Raw genomic sequence first — 21,270 nt, forward strand, 5'->3', positions numbered from 1 at the left:
GGTTTGTTTAGGAGAACCTTAAGGCTAAGCATTGTCCAAGTCACAGCATATCAAATAGACAACTTCCTTGTTAGCCACTAGGACAATTACTCTTCCAAATTAGATAGGGTTATACTCTTGTACTCATCAACTGCTTAGTTTAAAAATGTTCCTAATATCTTTTTATGCATCAGTTAAGCTGATTTGCCCTTCATTTCCTTGATCCTCAGTTCCCACCTTCTTTAATGATAGAGATTATATTTAAAGCTAGGTACTCTGCTTGCCTTTCCCCAGCTGCCTGGCACTTCCTGCATCCTCCCCACGTTCCTGATGATAAAATGCTCATGGGTCAGAGACTGCTCCCGCAGCTTCCTCTGAAGTTCATTAGGACATGATGACAAGGACAGAACTAACTCGTTTGAATATTTTTGAGTCTATTCTTTTCTGATTCTGCCCTGGGCTCCTTTCTCCTCATTAAAATTATTTTAGTTAAGTTTTAAAGACTGAAATAAAGGCACCATTTAACTCTTTGGCCCTTCTTGCATCAAAAAATTATTTGAACTCTTAGACGTGCCTTGTTCTTACTTTACATATGCTTATGGACCCATTTCTTGTTGTCTTTTGTATCTCTGGATGGTCATCACGGGGCTCAGCTCTGATGGCTCCCCATGTCTGTGTGACTCCTAGAGATCTGTCATTATTTGCAAGCTCCTCTTTCTGCTTTTTGTGTGATGGCAGCTTCTGATTTTGGGTCCTCAAAGAGCTCCTCACGCACCCTCAGTGCTTCCTTCTCATGCTTTCGAGCTTTCTCCTGCACAGGCACAGTTTGCTGTTGTGCCTTTAGTATCATCCCTTTCGGCAGCCACGAGCTGTTCACGGCTCTTTTATCCCTCAGATTCCCTTCCCAATAGACACTCCAAGCTTCGGTCCCCTGAGGCTGCTGCTGGTGCTTTTTTGGAGTCCATTATCCCACATCATACTTTTCATACTTTTCTTCAGCTCAGGAATGCTTTCATCACACAGTCACTTTTCACAGAAACTACTGCTATGTTCAGTTTTTCAGGGTTTTTTTGCTCTTTGGTGAAATCAAATAGGAAATATAGCCTCGCTCCTAAGTGTTACCCCTGCTTTCCAAAACATAAATTTTGTCCCCAAAATGTTTCAAGAACTTAGTGGACAGTCTATCTTGTACACAGAAGTCCAGATAATGGATGACCTGGGACCTCTGGTGCTGTCCTTTAGACATTTCAGGTATGAAAGATGACCCTGGGATCTACCGACCTGTCAGCCTCACCTCTGTGCCTGGGAAGATCACGGAACAGATCCTCCTAGAAGCTACGCTAAAGCACACGGAGGACAGGGAGGTGATTAATGACAGCCAGCATGGCTTCACCAAGGGCAAGTCCTGTATGGCCACCCTAGTGGCTTTCTATGACGGGATAACCACAGCAGTGGACACAGGTAAACCAATGGATGTGATCTATCTGGACTCCTCTAAAAGCTCTGACAGAGTCGTCCACAACATCCTTCCCTCTAAACTGGAGAGATATGGATTTGATGGGTGGACCATTTGGTGGATAAGAAATTGGTTGGATAGTCATATTCAGAGAGTAGTGATCAATGGCTCAATGTCCAGATTGAGGTCTGTGTTAAGTGGTGTCCCTCAGGGGTCCATACTGGGGCCGGTGCTGCATCCAAAGAAGCGTGGCCAGCAGGTCGAGGGAGGTGATTCTGCCCCTCTTTTCCACTCTTGTGAGACCCCACCTGGAGTATTTTGTCCAGCTCTGGAATCCTCAAAATAAAAAGGACATGGAGCTGTTGGAACGGGTCCAGAGGAGGGCTACAAAGATGTTCAATGGGCTGGAGCACATCTGCTATGAGGAAAAGCTGAGACAGTCGGGTTTGTTCAGCCTGGAGAAGAGAAGGCTCTGAGGAGATCTTGTAGCAACCTTCCAGTACCTGAAGGGAGTGTACAAGAAAGCTGGGGAGGGACTTTTTCACAAGGGTGTAGACTGATAGGACAAGGGGGAATGGCTTTAAATTGGAGGGGGGAAGATTTAGACCAGACATTAGGAAGAAATTCTTCATGATGAGTGTGGTGAGACACTGGAACCGGTTGCCCAGGGAAGTAGTGGCTGCCCCAACCCTGGAAATGTTCAAGGCCAGGTTGGATGGGTCCTTGAGCAGCCTGACCTAGTGGGAGGTGTCCCTAAACACAGCAGGGTGGTTGGAACTGGATAATCTTTAAGGCCCCTTCCAACCCCAGACATTCTATGATTCTCTTGGTGTCTTTTTTCCCCCAAATTTAAAATGGAAACAACAGCAACATCCCACATCCCTGTGCACAAGAGGTGAAAGAAGTGCTGTGTGCATGGCAGGTAATATTAAGTCTTTAAAAAATGGGACTAGAAAATAATTTCAAAATGAATCGAGCAGAGCACTGGTCAAAGGCACATTGGCCTCTGGGAGATTTTATGGGTCTTTTCTACCTTCAGGTTTCCAGACATTCCTTGACAGAAGCCCACAGAGGTGAAAACTCATGGTGAGGAGAGAAAAATCACACCGTTTCCATTTTACTATACTTAGACCAGGGCAGTCAGTCCTCCATGTCCGAGTCTTGAACATTTCCATCCTGTATCTAATGATACGTTGACCAAAGCCCTGGCTGTGCAGTTATGCAGAATCCTCAGCCATTCCTGGAACACTTTTTTTTTAAATGGAAAGTTGGGCAACAGCACGGATTTGCGTAGAATTTGGAAATCTGGCTTCACAACTTGGAGTGAGACTTGAAAAAGTCATGCTGTCCCCCAGAATGGGAGAATGCATACATATTTTCAGACAAGTGAGAATGTTTCATTTGGACTTGAATTTTTTTTTAATGTTGTATTCCAGTTCTGACACTGAATTTAAAATACTCAGCACGAGCAGTCATTTCTAAACGCTAAATCAAAATGCTTTGTTAAAAAATGATCAAAACATGACATTTGCTTATTGAAGGTGGAACTAGTGCCTCCCTTTCTGCTTTTATTAGCAAATATAATTCCGTAAGAAAAAAAAGAAAATGGTTTCACAGTTTTTCATTTTCTAAGGAATGCAGGTTCTGTCAGAGCCTGCTCCATCCAAATTGCTCCAGCTGCCCAAGATCTCTTCCACTAACTGGAATAGGGACCAGTTAGGACAGACAGAAAAGCATGTACAGGTAACCCTTAACAGAGCACTTCCTATGGTAATGTAGGGCACACAGACGAAACTAATGGACTTGGGAGTGCCTCTGAAGTTGCAGGTTGGCCTGTGCATTGTGATTGCTTCTACCCCCTTTCTGGAGCAAGATGTGGGCATTTTTCCTCTCTCCCGTGCAAGAAGGATGTGAAGAAGTCCAAGGATGTGAAGCCAAAGGTGATCATAGTGATCTTTGGCTGGCCTTTTGTTGGGATAAACGTATTGCTAGGACACACCACCATGCATGACAAATCTTTTATTGCAGATCTCAGGATTTCTGTGACATTTCCCAGAGCCTTCCACCTTGGGTGCTGGAGCCTCTCCTCTGCTCTCCTACAGTGTCTCCACAGGTCTCACTCCACCTTCTCCCCTGCAAAGGCCTTTACCTTTCACACAGGGGCACTATTCAAAGTTAAGGAAGGCAGTAAGGGCCAAGAGGACAAAGGTTTATCATTTCTTACCCATTAGTAGCTGGGATCTCTGGGAGGGAAGATCTTCTGCCTTCCTGCTCTGGGTATACAAGTTTCTTCCACCAGAGCTGAAGACATTTAGGGGGCTGCAATACCCAGCTGAGTGGATGCTGAACGCAGGCTGAAAGGGGCAAGTAAGAGTTCATATATCTATGGGATCAGTCAATGCTGAGCTGGCAGGAATGAAATCAGTGAAAGGAGCTCAGAGTGGATAAGCCTGCAGCAAAGGTCTGGAGAAGAGCCTTGTAGGACACAGAGAGGTCCATGATGTGACAGTGGCTGAGCAGAGTGAATTGTCCCACCTTGCACAGTAAATCACAGAATCACAGAATATCCTGAGTTGAAAGGGACCCACAAGGATCATCGAGTCCTTCTCCTAATATCCAACCTAACCCTGTCCTGGTGCATCCTCCCACCATTCCCTCAGCATTCCTTCTTTTTGCAGCGGGTAGAGAATCAGGCCTTTGCATTACTTTGACAACATTTACACCACTCCTTTATATACTGGGAAAAGAAATACCAGAAACACTGTAACCTGAAGGCCACATCAACGGCTGCTATGCACACACCAACAGGCAGTGATGTCTGGGAGCACCAGGCCACTATCAGAGACCAAAGGACTAGGAATTTTGGGAAAGATGGAGCACCTTTCTCTGCAGGCTTCTATAGGGTTTCGTTAACTCCAAAATCCTAAACCACTATCTGTCTACAAAAATGCACTGTCTAGTCTGAACAGCATGTTTCTTGAGAAAAGCAGTCTTCTTGGAAGTCATTACTTTAAAATCTGTTTTACACCAGCTCCAACAGCCCTCATTTCTGAGGGGGAATTTCCAGGAGGCAGGGTGGACTGCTGCTGTCTGGCCCATTACACACAGTGCTAACCCCATGCCGAGGGGCTGAGTTTTCCTGTGCCAACCAGGACATCAATAACTCCATAGGGAACAAAGACTGGATCAATCCCTCTCTAGAGGGCATAGAGGGCACAGTGACATCTCTACCCATGCTTTTCCACTACCTGGCAGCTGACCCTTTGCAGGGTCTCAGCTCCCCCCCTGCACCAACTCTTCTTGCTGTGTGACAGCCTGGGCTGTGGAGGATCGACACCCTCCCAAGGCATGCCAGTCCCTGGCCAAGCAGCTTGGACTTTCACTGGCACCAGCCTTCTCCCAGAGGAACTGACTGACATTCAGCAGGTAGTGATGACTGCCCACTCCACACTGGCCATGCTTTAATGTCATTGATGTAGGTTTGTTTGCTGGCTGGACCTTTTCCAAGAAGGTGATGTGCTGTCTGGACTACTGGGCAAGGGATCCCTGGCATTATTAAATCTTGTTTAACAACTTCTGCCAAACATTGCATGCTCGTCTAGGTATTGTGGATCCAGCTCTTTCATGAGGCAAAGGGACTCAGGCCGTGGGTCTTGGTTCAGGAAGAAAGCACTGCTTCAGGTAGTTACTTTCAGGTGGAATAAGTTTAGCAGCTTAAGCTCAGCAACTTAACCCATGGGGCTGTTTTGCAGCATTAGTGCTTACAGACTATTGTATCTGGGTCTGAAAGATGGCTCTGTTGGTAGGCAGCTATCCCTCCAGGAGAAGAACTACTCAGTTACTACTTTAAGAAGTGATTGTAGAGTTGGACTGATGTGGCTTCATGTTAATCTCTTCTTAGTTCTACCTCTGACTCCCTACAGAGCTGAGGACACATTGAAAACAGCCGCATTCACTATGCATGGGGGATGACCCACTGCAGCCTCATCTCTGACTATGGAGCTGACTTTTCTTGTTGCAGCCATAACAGCATGCCATGGACCACAGTCTCCTAGCTCCTAGACTAATGATTCTGCAGGGATGGAAGCTGTAGGAGGAGCAATGGGACAGAAGACACTCAGAAAAACACAGCCTGGCACAGAGCTGAGGAATTTTTCCAGCCTTTACTAGACAGCAAAATTTATGCAACTGGTGCAGGAGATCCTACCAGCTGTCTACAAGAGAAACTCCTGCCGTAGTGCAGAATCTGTGAAAAGCAGGTGAGTGCTTCTGCCTCAGCCCATGGATGGGAACTTAACACAGGGACACCAGGCACTGATTCCAGCATGGGGTTTAGTGACAGGGAAGTATCGTTCTGATTATAATGCATCACCCTGAAAAGCACAAGATGCAGTTCACAAGGCAAAAGGATTTCTTTTCCACCTCAGAAAATGTTAATTATGTTGCCCTCATTAAATGCTAAACACATTGATCCACTGGAGCAGAGAGCACCATCTGGTTATTCACGACAAAACACATCTCCGGAGCCCTGTTTCAACAGTGGAAACTGCATGGAGATTCATGTGGTGAAGGATTGTGGAGCTGAAAGGCCACTGTGTGAAAGCCCAGGTGCTGCTCTGACTGCTGGAAGCCTAGCTCCTTCCCTGCAAAAAGGGAGGGGATTCAGAACCAGGTCCAAACCCTGCGGCTGTTTGCTCAGCAGTGACATTCTCATTCTGCGGAGAGCTGGTGGAGCTGCACTGGAGTTAATAGGTGCATTGAACCTCTGCAGAAATGCCCGCTGGTGAAAGCAGCACACATGCACACATGCTAGCTGGCCCACTCTGCTCTCTTACTGAATAATCAATACAGCATTAGATAAAAATAGGTCCCATCTTTCAGGAACAGAGGGGCAGCATGTCTCAGCTTTGCTGAGCATCCGCTGTTCTGGATAGTGGCCAAGAAGTCAGTCAGCAGATCAGCTGTGCAGTGTTGTTTCTTCTACTGCTGGCTCAGCTACAGAGCCCTGAATGACTGCTCTCAAGGGACAGTTCCTGCCCAGATGGATTGAACATGCCATGACGGTCTCTGTGGGTACTGTTACTATCTCCACACTCCCCTTTATAGCTGAAAAATCAATGACTTGCTCAGTGACTTTTTGAGCATGCGTGTTGTGGCTGAATGTATGCAAACCAGAATTCACCATGCAAAAAAAAGCGAATCAGCTGTCTGATTTTATCCCAACTACTTGCTCTGATGATAGGACCCAGACCTGGTCACTCAAGTTAGCTCCTAGTAGCTCCAGTTTGCAAGCAAGTGGGCAAGAAGTGTGTGAACAGCATGGCAAGCAGTGCATAACACCAAATGACACAGACGACCTGCACACTCTCATGGGTCTCTTCCAGGTATGTCAAAGCTGTCTGGATTGGTCTCAGGTTTCTCCTCTGGAGACATTCGCTGAACTTCTCTGCCATGCATTCTGCTTTTAGGGTGTCACCAAACCAGCGTGGGCTTGGTGCTTCCCCAGAAGTGCTCCTCTACTGCTGTAGCAATTCTTCCTGTTTGTACCTTGGGGGACTACACAAACCTGAATGTAAACATCTACTTTCCTTTTGAGAATGAGATCAGTACAGATGAAGACCCTGAAGGCACCTGCTTTCTCAATTTATCTTTATTTTATGGGAACTTTGACTCCCAAATCCTTTGAATGCTGTGGGCCTGAGTGACCTGGCTAGAAAACAACCTGAGGCTTCCTCAACCTGGCATTTCCTCTAAGAAGCAAAGCTCATTTAAACCAAAACCACATTAGTCTTGGCAGGAAGTTTGAATTGTGACTGTCTCAAGGAAGCTCCATTAATTACTGTTCCCATTGCACTATGAAAGATCAAATGCTGTGGATCAGTTTTAATTGGCTATTGATTTCTTATGTCATTACCTACGGTTGTGCTGATATGCCGTCAGACATACTGGATGCTTTTGATTATTCTTGCTGGCAGCTGGGATTAAAAACAGCGGGCGCACACTTCCTGATCTGTAATGGATTGCCATAGTGTGCCAACAAAAATCGTTGGCAGGATGAATGGTCTTGCTTTGCCTGTCTCTTGTGCTATTGAGCTGCAGTGCAGTTACTGTTGTGAAGGCAAATACCCTCAGGGACTGGCTGCCAAGGAAAGCGAAGGAAAAGCTTCAAAGAGCACAAGGATTTAGTGCTGTCAGCACCAAGGCAGGGTGAGTCAGAGAGCAAGAACTAGGTGGGCATGGACAAAGCAACAGTCCCCACCAGACAGTGATCCACATAGAGTCAGATCGGATTATTTTTTTGGGGGATGAAGCCCCCAGCATGCCAACCACAGGGACAACCCTGTGTGAGCACAAGCAGAACGGCATGCACAAACTGTAACAGTGACAGTTTTGCACACACATCCTGTTAATGGCCTTCCTGAGACATGTTTCCCCCTTGCAGCCGATCTGGTGATGCCTGAGCCCAGAGACTGTGACACGCTCTCATTAGTTGGCAGAGTTCCTCCTTGTTTAACAGGAGATGGTTTCCCGTCCTCCTGACCCCAAATGACACCTTAATATACAAACGCTGACTTTTCCTAATTGCACTTTGACAGAGAGAGAGGCAAACCCCTCCTCCTCCCTCCAAGGACTGTCATTTAATTAACAGGCTGGTATCTCCCAGGACTTACAGCCCAGGTCTATGCTGCTACCCTTCCTACTCAAAAAATGCAGTCCTATGAATGCTTGCTCCATTTATCTCTGCATTTCAATAACTGCATTTCTGCTAATCCCTCTATATGCCAGCTTTCTGGATTTACCTCTCAAGAATACATGGAGAGAGCAGTTAATCAAATGCACAGTCCTCGTCTCACTTTTCATTCACCTCCTGGTTGCTGATCTCAAACGTCTGTGTTGTAGATAGCTTCATAGCAGAGCAATACCTATGCTGGCACCATTATCCATTTCTAGCTTAATCCAACTCTCATATCTGTCCTACAGACGTGACAAGAGATAGCACATAAGAAAAAGAGAGAGATCAGAATCAAAGATGTTGGGGCTGGCTGGATATCAAGAAGCCTTTATTCTGTTCCTCCATCACAAACCAAGATCATCTCTCCACAACCTGTCCTTAACATATGTTTTCTAACAGGTTCTTAAAAAAAGTCCAGTACTGGAGACTCCCACAAATTCCAAGCAATCCTTTCTAGCCCTCCTGTTAGATGTCAGAAAGCAAGTGGGAGAATAATGTTGAAAGACTATCTTGCATATCTTGCCCAGATGGACGTAGCTTCTGGTACTTGGGGCCATACCATCTGTCCTGCCATTCATAAGGAGCAAATTAATTTTACTTTTGTTTCCATAGTGGTTGAAGAGGTAGAGAATGGTGTCTGTCCCTTACAACTATTTTCGTGGAGCACACTAGGATCTAACGAACTCCAAAGAAAAATAATGTATTACTGAATGTGAGTGGCTGAGGGTCAAACCTAAGACCTCTGGATTTCAATGAACAGATCAATAGTCTCTGCGTTAACAGCTGTATTTTGAGAGCTCAGCTTGGAGATATCTAACTATTTCAGATCAAGCACAGCTCAAGTGAAGATAACAACAACTAAATAATCTGTCCTTAGGGAGCTATAAGTGCAAGTGAGCACCTGTGCCCTCACCTTTGACTCCACATTGGAAAGACCAATGCTGCCATGGGATTACCCATATCCCTGTCTTGGCAAATTGCTACCTAAATCCCTTAGAGACTTGGTAGAGAGGAGGCCCCACAAAACAGCTGGGCAGTTGCTGACTAGGTGCGTAATTTCTATCTGACAATAGTCAGGTTTTCTGCAGATTTGGTGTTTTCCCCAGCTTTGAGAGTCTACAGTACTGGAGGAAGTGTCCTGATAGGGTCTGTAAACTGGCCTCCTGGACAAATGTCACTGCCTACTCAATAGGCACAAGACATACAAAGACAACTAAAGTGGGAATTGGCAGGAACAACAGAAAAGCTCTGCTTCAGCACATTTGCTGTTTAGTAAATACCTTGTCTTTCAAACCTCTGCTTTTCTGCCAATGAAAGCAAAACTTGAGGTCAAACTCAGGTAAGGAACAAATGGATTTCGTACAATTAGTGTGGGACCTACAGTACAACATTCTGCTAGCTTGGGCTGCCCAGTCTGTTACCAAACAATGCACAGACGTGTGTTACATTAGCTGAAAAAAACCAAGTGTGGTGGAACTGAGTGCACTTAATGTCCTGCTCTTTCCCCCTCACTGAGCATTTCTTAGTCCCTAAATCTTTCCTACCCACCCACAGGCTGGAAAGCAAAAAGGAAAAAGGGCTGAAGAGACAACGAAATGCACAGACAGCACCCTGGTATTTCAAGAACCATTGTCACAGCAATTATCCATGAGCTGTTTTATCCTGAACTTGCAGAAGTGGAACTAAAGCCCAGGGAGGAGTAACAAGAGGCTTTGGGACATGCTGGCAGTCAGGAGTAGAACTACGAATCTCTGGAGCTGGCTTTGCCCAGCTGTGATCAAAGATCCTGCGCCAGGCTGCAGGGTTTGGGAGAAGGGCAAAGAGATGGAGACTAGCTCACCATGATGAAGAACTCACCATGAGTCTTCTAGGGAGCTAGCACTGCTGCATGCATCACAGTTGAGGAAAGCTATAACGAATGAAGAAAAATACCGAGTCGTGGAGTTCCCCTTGATCAGCCCCTTCTGCTGGCCTGATCTGACCTGGCCTCTCCATGGGACACACCAGCATTGTGGCTAGCACAGCTCCTTGAAATCAGCAAGGCTGGGGAGAAGCTGGTCAGAGGAAAGATCTGACTGCATCCACAGCCAGGGAGTCACAGCTCCCCTCATTTGTCACTTGGCAGAGAAGGAAGAGGTGGAAGAGGAGGTGGGAAGGAGAGTGAACACCAGATCTCAGCTAGTACTGCTCATAGCTCCCTTCCTCTCCACTGCAGACCCTGAAGCAGCAGCAGCTGCAATTGCAAAAGGTATTGATGCATAAAACAAGCAAGTTTTACACCGGAGCGGGGCAGGAGCAGAGGGCTGGCTGCATGCATGTATGAGTTTTTACAGGGAAATGTATACAAAGGCTCACATGGTCCAGAACATCATCTCTCCTGGCTGAGCCATGTGCGTGGGCTGCCTGGCAGCACAGGCAGACATGCTGCACGGAGCACCAGTGGAGTTGGGCAAGAGAAGCCCCACACAGACATGTTAACTCACTGCACTTGAACACTTCCCACCTGCTTTTGAGTTTGTGGGAAAGCCAGCATGTCTGGCATGTCTGAGACAAGGGTCTGCCCCAAGCCACAACTCTGAAATGTTCCTGGAAATGGGATGGCTACTTGCTCTATGACTGGAAAAAATCAAAACTCCCAGCTTAGGGCACTGAGTTTCATGGTGATTTCAGTAGAGAAGCAAAGGATCTTTTTTTCCCCTCAGAGATGGTGAAAAAAGGAATAGAGGCCAGACCCTTTAAAAACTCAATAAGAAAGAAACAAAGAACCTCAAATCAGACTCTGTTTGCCCTGTTCCCCTTTAGTTCACGGATGGCATGGTTTGTTCTCTGCTATGTGGCAGAATTTAGCTCTTCTTGACAGATGAGCTTATCACTTCCCTTCAGTTCTCGAAACTTTATCAAAGCCAGTTAATCATGTTACTGACACCTACCCAGGCCAGGGCTCCACACTTCTGTCCTCAGCCAACAAGGCAACACAAATGCACACCACACACACACGGATAATTTTTTTCCACTCCTAGTTCCACCAACAAGAGGATGTCACCAGTGGCTATTGTACCAACACGTGGGGTGCTGCCCATCTCTCTTTCACTTCCTTTGCATCTTCTGTTCCTGGAGAGATGTGGTAGCTCCACCAGCATCTCATGGAGAAGCAGCATGATCTCTACAGGCCAAACTCCCACCTCATTGCTAGCACAATGGTGGCAGCAGTGGGAGGAATTTGCCTGGGTTTTGGCAGACCTGAGCCCTGGGTTGGAAGGATGAAGCCAAGAGCCATTTGATCCCATATGCCAGGGTGAGCAGTCCAGACATTTAGCTGTTTCTTTCACTTCTGTACTCTGATTTCATCAGCTGCTGCTCTGTGATATAGTCTGTCCTTCTCCTCTTGAAGGCTGACCTGGGGGCTGTGTTCCTTCCCTCTGGAGTGGGCCTACCCATTCAAATACAAATTCACCAAGCCTTGTCCCACTGAGTTTCTGGAGCTTTCAGGGACCCTCTTTGACGTTATCTGGTAGCCTGTGCTTGAGTGGACACTGCTGAGGAGTACATTTGCAGTGACTGGTGTTCATTGAACTGTTTTGGTAACCACCGCTCCTTCAGCCGCCTGCCTGGTGAGTTCCTCTGCCCATGGGTATCATCAGCTGTGTCTCCCCCCCATCCTGTAGGCCTTGCACTCCAGCTCAAGCTCTCAGGGAGACCCTGCTGGAGCTGGGCTGCCAGCATCTGCTTTGCTGTCAGGACAGCTTCATCCTCAGAGCTGCTCTGTACCAGCAACCTGACAAGGACACCAGGCTGAGACATTACCTGGGCTGACTGGGACGTGCAGCTCCAGGGTGAGCCAAAGAACAGGCAGCCACCTCTGCCCAGCAGAAAGATTGGGTTGTGGAGCTAAGAGGCTGCATGTAGAGAGACCTTGCTGTGCCCAGTCATGGATTAGTCCCTAAATTTGCTACTCCAGAAAGGAAGGAGTTTCTTTCCTAGTGTTACTCAAAGTCTTACATTCCCCGGTCTCCTCCAGACCTCTCCCCCCTCTTCTCGCTCTGAAGAGAGATTTGTTCTCTCTGGGGTTGCTGCAGGTCCCTCTGTCAGCCCAGCCAAAAAGATATTCCAGGGCTGCCCAGACAAGCAGAGAGGACTTTAAAATAGGTGTTGCAAAAGCAAAGAGGAGCAAAAGCCGGGGATGCTCAATTCGAACAGAGCTGTACCAACTGGGTCTCCACACCATCTCCTGCTCCTCTCCGCAGGTGACTGGGCAGGTGGCTTTGGCTGTGCCATGAGATGCGATCACCCACCTATACAGACAATGTCCATGAAGCCGTACATTCCATAGCAGATCTGGAAGAGCAGGTCCTGACGCTGCCATTTGGCTGAAGGACTGAAGGTCGACCAGATGAGCCATGAGATACTAGCGATGAGGAAGAGGGAACCCAGGATGGCCGCTGCTATCTGAACCTTCTCAATGACTGTCAGAGAGATGGCCTGCCACTGCAAGAGGAGGCAATGGGAAAAGGAAAGGGGACAAAGGGGAGGAAGGAAAAAGAGAAGATATTAGTTAGTTGGGGTGCATTGCAGTTTTACATCACTTTGGTGGGTTTTGGATCTCAAAGAGCATCTATGAGTACCTGGTTGACATCTGGTATGGAGCACAGCAGTTGTTCAACAATGCATGACCCCATGTTTCCTGTTAGCAATGCTGAAGAGGCAATGGGGAGTAATCCTGCATCTCACCAAGAGAGCACAGAGACCTGGGGGTGGTAGTATGGACTTGGGACCAAAAATAAAATCCCTGTGACAGCAGGTCTGTGATGGCCATCAGAAACCAGGATACTCAGTTGCTACCTCACAGGGAGGCCAGGCAGCATCTCTGAGAAGTGTCTCAGAGAACCAGGCTTTCCTTCAGAGGCCTCCCATGAGCTGGCTCTGTACCACTTTGTGAGATCTGACAGGATCACAGTGCAAGGTAGGATATCACAGCCGCAACGCACATCCCACAAAACTCATTACAAACAACACAAGGTGCTGTGGTCAGGACACCCTGCCTTTAGATGATGACATATTCAGGCTGTGTTCCAAGGTAAACGTCAATGCTTCTTCCTCAGAAGAAGAAAAAAAAGGAAATAACTCCTCCAAATCCATTCACTATGTCAAATAGCTTTGTATAAGCCATGGTATAAATATCCTAAGACCAGACTCCCCTCTGTCATCCAGCATAAAACCTCCTCAATAAGATTTACACTGCTGAGAGAACTGCCCTGTAAAAACGAAGAGCAGAAACTGCTTTCTTTAACGAGATGTGGGGACATGGTCCATAGCCCCTCCTGCAAATTAGAAATCAAACGCGTAAACAGGCTGGGGAGAGACAGTCTCCCCTGGCATTGAAGTATATAGGCCACCTTTAGCTGTGAGATACAAGTCCTTGAAATCTCAGTGGGACTGGCAGAAGGATGAATCAAGGCAGACTTCAACCTCCTGCGAGTACAGTGGATTCAGAGGAATTGAAAATATTTATCCTGGATTCAGCCTAGATTCAGTGTCCCTGCGAGGCAGCATCTCCAGCGTGCCCTCAGCCCCCTGCCCATTTGTCAAACATATCCTGGAACAGCAGGATCACCAATCAAGCCTTGTCACATCCTTTGGCAGTTCAGTTGGTGGGTTCCTCTTACAACGCCCAGGCCAGCCAGGAGTTACCAGTGTTTTTTGGGAGGTAGGGAGGACTTTCAATCCTGATTGAAGGGCAAGAAGGACAACAGGTGACTTTGTACTGGTACAGGCATGTATGGCATTGCTACCAGTCCAATGACCAAACCCCTGAACTGAATGCACTCCCCTGCAGAGGGCTGCCTTTGGAGAGGAACAGATGAGAGCTTCAGTCTGAGGCTGAGGTCTGCGGGTTGCAACTGGAAGGAGATTGCCTGGCTTGGCTCAGAGGTGAGCCCAAGGGTTCGTGTCTGCCAGCCTTGCTCCTTGACTGACACCCTGCAAAGGCAGGCAGCCCTCAAATCATATGTCAGGGATGTGCAGCATCAGTGAAGTGGGTGGTACCAGCTTATTTCATAGTTGACTACAGAGTAGACTATAAAGCCACTGAACAGAGAGAGCTCTTGTTCCCTGCTGAAGCTGGACTGGGCTCAGATAGCCCCAATCCCCTTCCCAGGCTCAGATAACTCCAGACCCCTTTCCTGCGATCTGGACCAGTAGCTGGCCCAGCCAAAGGCAAACACCAAGCACTGCAGACACTCCGATCTCTTAAACAGCCTGCTCCCCCTCTGCCACAGCCCAGCCTGCCCCACACCTCCACCAAATCCAGCCAGACCCGTGCCCTCTTTGTGCCACAAAAAGCTGAGGTAGTGAACAGCCCTTCTCTTAGTGTTGGAAGCTCAGTGGTGCCAGTTACAATGGGTCAAGGCTAGATGCAGGGATGCTGGAGTCCACAGCAGATGCACAGCTGTGCAAATCCTCCCCTGACATAAGACAGGGGAAAGGTTACTTATAACCCATCACTCCCAAATCTGGGTTCTGAGGGTGGGATCAGCACCTATGCTGCCTTCGCATCATCTCTTCAGCTTTGTTGTCAGTAGCACCATAAGCAGACACAGGACAAATCCACAACCAGTGCCATCAACTCAGAGCTCCAGGACTAGAGGCATGTGGTAGGAAGAGGGTTTGGGTACGTGTGTGGGGTGGCACTTTCACCCCGTCAACTTTCCACAGAACTCATCTCTCCTTCCATTAACTCAGGTGAAAGCTGAAGGGTCAAAAGTGCAGGGAGCTCAGTGCACAGCCTGGTACTGCCTGCAAAGGTTTTACTGAAGGTCCCTCACGCTGACCCATGTGCGCCTGTGCCAGCCAAATCATTCTGCATCATTTCTCTCTCTCGAGGAGGTAATGAACTGGCTCCTCACCATCTGTCTGGCACACTGCAAGGCCTGTGGTAGCAACAGGTCCTTCCAAGGTAGCAATTAAAGGCAGAAAAAGAAGAGAGAGCTGTTTCCTACAACTAGCAACTATGTACAACCATCATCGCTGCCTTGCAGATGGGTGTAGTACTAAATGTGCTGTCAAAGGGGACAGGGCTCACGGCACAGAGACGTTATACCTGAGTGTGAACTTCAAACCATGGTCCCTTTGGTTTGGAACAGAGAGGCTGAAATGCAGGCAGGGACATGGCCTGATGCTGCTTAGCTGGCAGCAGCTGCCAGGAAAGTTTGCAGCAGTGATAATGAAGAAGCTGGAGTCCATCAGCCATGCCAGGGGGTAGGAGACTCCTGGCATCTGGCACTAAGTGACAGTGACACAGGAGCAGTCCTGACTGTTCAGGAGGTGGCACTGAGGTGTGATTACCCTTTGGCAAGGAGGTAAATCGGTCAGAGCTGAACACCGGGGAAAATAACCAGCTTGCAGAAGAATTTAATATTTTCCAGGAAAAAAAAAAAAGTAAGCAATAAATGTTGTGTTTCCTCTCTGGCAACCCTGAGAACTGCAATTTAGAATCACACATCTAGCCCGAGCCACCAATAACCATCTTTTAATTCTATTTCGCTATATCTCCTAGGGTATGAGGTTTGCACAGAGAGGGGAAAAGAGGTGAGAGAGAGGAAGCATGTTACTCAATGAGAGCACAGACAGAAGCGTCCAAGAGCTGTTCAGAGGTGGGAAATGCTGATGAATTTCGGCTGCAGGAGCTGGGCTTGATGCATCCCTGCACCAGTGGCCTCAGGAACCTGCCTCAGTCACAGCACTGTGCCTTTCAGATTTCATAACAGCCCTTAGAAAATCACCCATTCTCCTAACTCCTCTCCACCATCATTACAGCCAGCAGACCAGGGATTTACTGGGTGACACTATTGTCCTTGGATCACCACTACAGCTGCAAAGAAAGGTCTCAGCAACACTGCAAAGTACCTTTACCGGCACATCTGAAACTCCCAAAGCTCTTTGTCTGAATGCATGGCTGCAGACATAGCTCTGTGCCGCGATTAAGAGACGGGACGCAGCTTGATGCAAGCAAATGTCGTCTTTATTGTGCAGCTAACTTATATTTATACCAGTTACAGCTAATTTAGGCTCATACATATTGCAAAAAGCGAGCTCAGTATTGGCTAATACAAAAGGGTCTTTGGCTAATACAAAAGGGTCTTCTGCCTCACCCAACGACAATTTCCTGCCATTCAACAATAAGTACCCGCGATCAAGCCAGCAATCTTTGTTAAAGTTCTTATCTCACTCCCTCCCAGGGCCTGTGGCCTACAGGCTCCAGCGCGTCTGTCTTTATCAACTGATCTGTGCTGGGGGTTCTCCTGAAGCAACCCCCAGCTGTTGCAACATCTCCCCCTTCCTGTTGCACAACAAGAATCTTTTTCATAGATCGCGCTACCAACCTTTGCAAACATTGTAATAAACAATGGCAATAAAAGTAATAACAAGACAAAAACACCTAAAGCATATACGACCATTTTTACAAGGCTTCTCAACCACCCTGGAAGTCCCCATCCTTTAAAGAGTTTATCTAACCAGTCCCAACTATCACTCTGTTGTAATTTGGAGACTCCAGTCTTAAGCTGTTGAATGCTCGCATAAATAGATTCCGAGTGGTCGGAAAGATTCATGCCAACACATACCTTTAAAATCCTCACAACCATGTCCCTATGCTAAAAGCAAAAATCTCTTGCAACTCTATTTTGTAACGTAACATGCCTAACACTATTAACATCCGCTAACAAGCCAGTCAAAGCCATTGAAGTAGCTTTAGTCTGCTTACTCAACCAACATCCCAAATTTGTCAGCTTTGTCAAGGCTGCTGCAGTTGCTACCCCAGGAGCTAATGCCGAGGCAGCTACAATTTCTCCAGGTTCCCAGAAAGGTGACTGTACTCTCACAGTCAGCCCCAAATTGATGGATAGATCGTTTGTTTTGTTTACTTCGTTTCTTGTTATAAATCATAGTGAGATTGGGAGTTAGTAACGTAAACCATCCAAGGCTACATAGCCTGCAATTAAATTTTGACAATATTCCTCTGCACACTTTAACTCCATTAATCAGACAAAAATTTTCTACATGCAAAGCAACTGGAAAAGAAAAAGAACGTGATACTTTAGGAAAGATATGACTATACAAGGCTGTTTCGTTTCTATACACAGGTAAACTAGCATTTACATTCTGACCTTTTTGAGTGATTTTATAGGTACAATTATACATTACACAAGCATCCATTATTACTGACCTATTTCGCTGGAACCTATCTTGGACCGCTGTCTGTAATGACAAACAAAACATAACCTCTTCCTGTCATTTTTAGCTCAACAGGTCCTTCCCATTCGCCTGAGTCCCGGTCTTTGTATAGTACCTTGATATCTTGCTGGTCCTGGTTATTCAGTCCTGACTCTAGGATCGGTGATGGATTACACTAGGAGGACTAGTTCTATTTCCAGTTAAATGTAAAAAGTTCAAAAGTTCAACACATAAGTCGCCTTTGCAATTCTTTCACTAGGAGGTAATATTTCTCTTTTTTTTTTTTTTTTTTTTTTTTCTTTTCAGTTTGAGGAGCTTTACTTTTAAAAGGTACTAATTGTGCTATTAGACCAAATGCCTCACCATCAAGTCGTCTACGAGCTTTTCTCTGAGTAATGGCTTTTCCAATTTTGCTCAAAGTTTGTTGTGCATCACTCCTAAAAGTAAGAGGTGCTGTTAAAGCCATGTCCTCCCTTAAGAAGATCAAATAATGGACTTAGTTCTGCATTAGTTATACCCAAATAAGGTTTAACTCGATTGATTGTTCCTTGGAGCTTTTGTAAATTGTTTTAACTACTATTTGTAATTTGCCTTGCAGGGGTTCAATTGTGGCATTCAAAACTTTCCACCTAAAACACTTCCAGGTTTGAATTCCCCCAGGTGCGACCTGAAGGCCTATTTTCTCTACCACAATCTTAGAAATGGTATTAATTGAGTAACACAACTGCTTTGGGTGATGTACACAGGTGGGAAAGGAATATATACCATAACTTGTATTTGTCCAGTAAAAGCAGAATTAATAACACCAGGCTACACAAAAAGACCCTGCAAAGCAACACTCAAATGACCCACTAACCAAGCACTCAAACCCGTTACCAATAAGACCAAAAGCTTACAGCGAAACCTTCAATCCCTTATTATTGAAGAGGCTGTGGAGAAGATCCAAGCAGGAGCATTGACTGTTGTCACACGTCTACCCTGCACGCTGGGTTGCTGGTTTCCTTGGTTCTTTAATGTTAACGGTTTACCCCCTGGCTACTTTTATCTGGTTTTACCTGTATGGAAATTCTCAAGGGTGCAAATGTATTAACTTTTCTATTCCTTTGCAGTTTTTTACTCTCAGAGCATACTCCTTTTGGACTCTTAAATCATGTCTTCATTAGTATCTGGCTAAAATTCCCTTTACAGTTGTCTGCACTAGGACCCAGCAGTTGCTGATCTGATAAGGGACACTGGAATGCAGAGTGTTCTTCATAAATTGTTACTCCCCTAGAGAGAGATAAGGACTCCCAAGCTGAAACAAAACAAAAAAACCTTGACTTTCAAACAAAATCAGGAGTATGGGGGGGAGACTCACACACAGCTATGTATTTTAAAATCTTGTCCTCTGCAGCCTTTCACTTCAAAGGTCCCAGGTAAATCTACCTGTTTGCCGGCTTAGCGGACGTTTGAGATTGAAAGGTTTCAGAGTTGCATTTTTAAGATTAATCAAAACAGAAGCTCAATATAACCAAAACCCAATTTGCAAGTCTTACAAACGTTTAAAGCGCTTTAAACACACACACGCATACACACGCACAGAACCCCTCTTTTGAGAGCTGGCTTAATATACCCATACAATATTTTTTACGACCGGTCAATAAGAATAGCATGATGGTATGAATACTCAAACTACACACGGCACCGAACACACACAACATTTAAAACATGCAGATATATCACAAAATAAGGTATGTATCAATTGTTTAACAGGTAGTAGACTTTGGTTGTTAGAGCATTTTCGTGGCAGAGGACTATCCTATGACGGCTGTGAATTATTCATGTATACGATGGAGCCGGTGGCTGTTTCGAGCGCTGGGGCGGTGGGCAGCTTGGTGACGAAACAGTCAATACTTTCTTTTTACAGCCTTTCAAATTTCTTTTATCGCTTCATAACTAACTGATTTCCAGCGAAGATCTGGTGTTTCCTCTGCCACGCCATCTTCTACCTCCTCTGATTCCTCGCTATTATTTTGTGCAGCCCTGTTCCGTCTTTATCTCTCCAAAGGCTTATGATGTCGGGCGGCAGATTCCTTTTGGACGATCCAGGCCTTCGGAAAGGTCCTGGATCAAAGGGATCCTCCTCAGGAGGACAGCCAGCGGCGCACAGTTCTGGTACCACGGAGGGTCCATCCTTTACTAGTGATAATGGAAGGATAATTGGAAAGTCCTCCTCCCCTTTCACCTTGTCTCGGGGGCTCTTTTCTTGTACTTTTAAAGTCTCAAAAATACTCCTCCACCACGGGAGCATACGCTGTGCTTCAGCATTCCCTGTGCTTGTTGCATCCCACAGTTTTAACCCTACTTCGTCCCAGAGTTCCCGCGTAAATATAGTAGATGCGGTTACGGTGGGTATCTTTTCCTGTACCCATTTAAGTATTACTTTAAGATCATGCCCAGAAATATTTTTACCTTGTTTCTTAAGAAGGGCTTTCATGAGTTCATATACGTCTCTTTCGGGGGAAGACATCTGATTCCCCATCTTTCCCACGGCTCACCTCAATTCTCCAGAGGGATTGTTCCTGGCCAGGATCCTGCTTCCTTTCAGCAGCTCATTCAAAGTTCCGAGGGACTCGCGGCATGCCACACAGATAGGTGGTTATCAGCCTGCCTCACACGGGGCACCAATTTGCCGCGATTAAGAGACGGGACGCAGCTTGATGCAAGCAAATGTCGTCTTTATTGTGCAGCTAACTTATATTTATACCAGTTACAGCTAATTTAGGCTCATACATATTGCAAAAAGCGAGCTCAGTATTGGCTAATACAAAAGGGTCTTTGGCTAATACAAAAGGGTCTTCTGCCTCACCCAACGACAATTTCCTGCCATTCAACAATAAGTACCCGCGATCAAGCCAGCAATCTTTGTTAAAGTTCTTATCTCACTCCCTCCCAGGGCCTGTGGCCTACAGGCTCCAGCGCGTCTGTCTTTATCAACTGATCTGTGCTGGGGGTTCTCCTGAAGCAACCCCCAGCTGTTGCAACAGCTCTGTCCCTCCAAATCTCCAGTTCAAATGTTCAAGCTCTAGTAAGGACACATTATCAAGTAATCCCACCTTGCAGAAAAAGACTAAAACTGAGCCCTCCTTTCATCAGCTGATAATGACTGTTGAGTTCCAGGTAGCCACTGAGCTGTTCTGAAGTGCACCTTTAAGAACTGGCAGCTCACTCAGGTTTTCAGTCAAGAATACGACCTTTAGGCAAGTAGAAAGCTCTGCAGATGCTCTGCCAGCACCGAACAAGGCAGAACTAAGGACTCTGTGGTACCAGAAAGCTTCAAAGGCTCATGTAGGTTAGCAGCAGCAGCTTTGTGAGCTCTGGGCTTACAGTGGCTTCAGAGTAATCCCAATCAACTGTCTGTGATGGCTTGCTACCTGCGCTGCAAAGAGGACTCCATCCCTCCAGACTGAAGAAAATGTCCTCATTCACTCAGGAGTGTTTGTCCACTGCTACCATGACCACACCCTTTGGCCATCTGCTCTGGCACATTACCCAGATGTGCACATGTAAAACACCATGCTGTCTTGGACCTATTTCCCCCACATTTCCTCACTTCCCCAATACGACAAAGCTCTGTAACCCAGGTGCTTCAGAAAGGGCTTCATATTTACAATAACCTTAGTCTGTGCTAAGCTGGGACCAGTGTCTGCCAGTCATGTTACTCCTGTTCTCTTTCCTTTTCATAATCTACTTGGGATAAACCCATTTCCATATTTGCTTCAGTGTTTCTCAGAGGCTTAGGAGTGAAAACCCCCCACTGCTGATGTAACACAGATTAATATTGTCATTACTATAGTATTTAAGGCCTGATCCATATTTCTCTCCCTTTGGCACC

The 21,270-nt window shown here is 46.4% G+C and overlaps 1 protein-coding gene across 2 annotated transcripts in view; it reads right to left on the reverse strand.

Moving 5' to 3' along the window:
* MARCHF4 (membrane associated ring-CH-type finger 4) overlaps positions 1 to 21,270 on the reverse strand; it is a 105,299-nt gene that overhangs the window by 8,191 nt on the left and 75,838 nt on the right. For both annotated transcript variants that reach the window (XM_054070322.1, XM_054070321.1), the window contains exon 3: positions 12,461 to 12,653. In XM_054070322.1, the coding sequence (XP_053926297.1) occupies positions 12,461 to 12,653 (193 nt within the window). The remainder of the gene's footprint in view (positions 1 to 12,460; positions 12,654 to 21,270) is intronic.

This window comes from Cuculus canorus, chromosome 6 (genome assembly GCF_017976375.1).
Source record: "Cuculus canorus isolate bCucCan1 chromosome 6, bCucCan1.pri, whole genome shotgun sequence".
In the NCBI taxonomy this organism is placed as follows: Eukaryota; Metazoa; Chordata; class Aves; order Cuculiformes; family Cuculidae; genus Cuculus; species Cuculus canorus.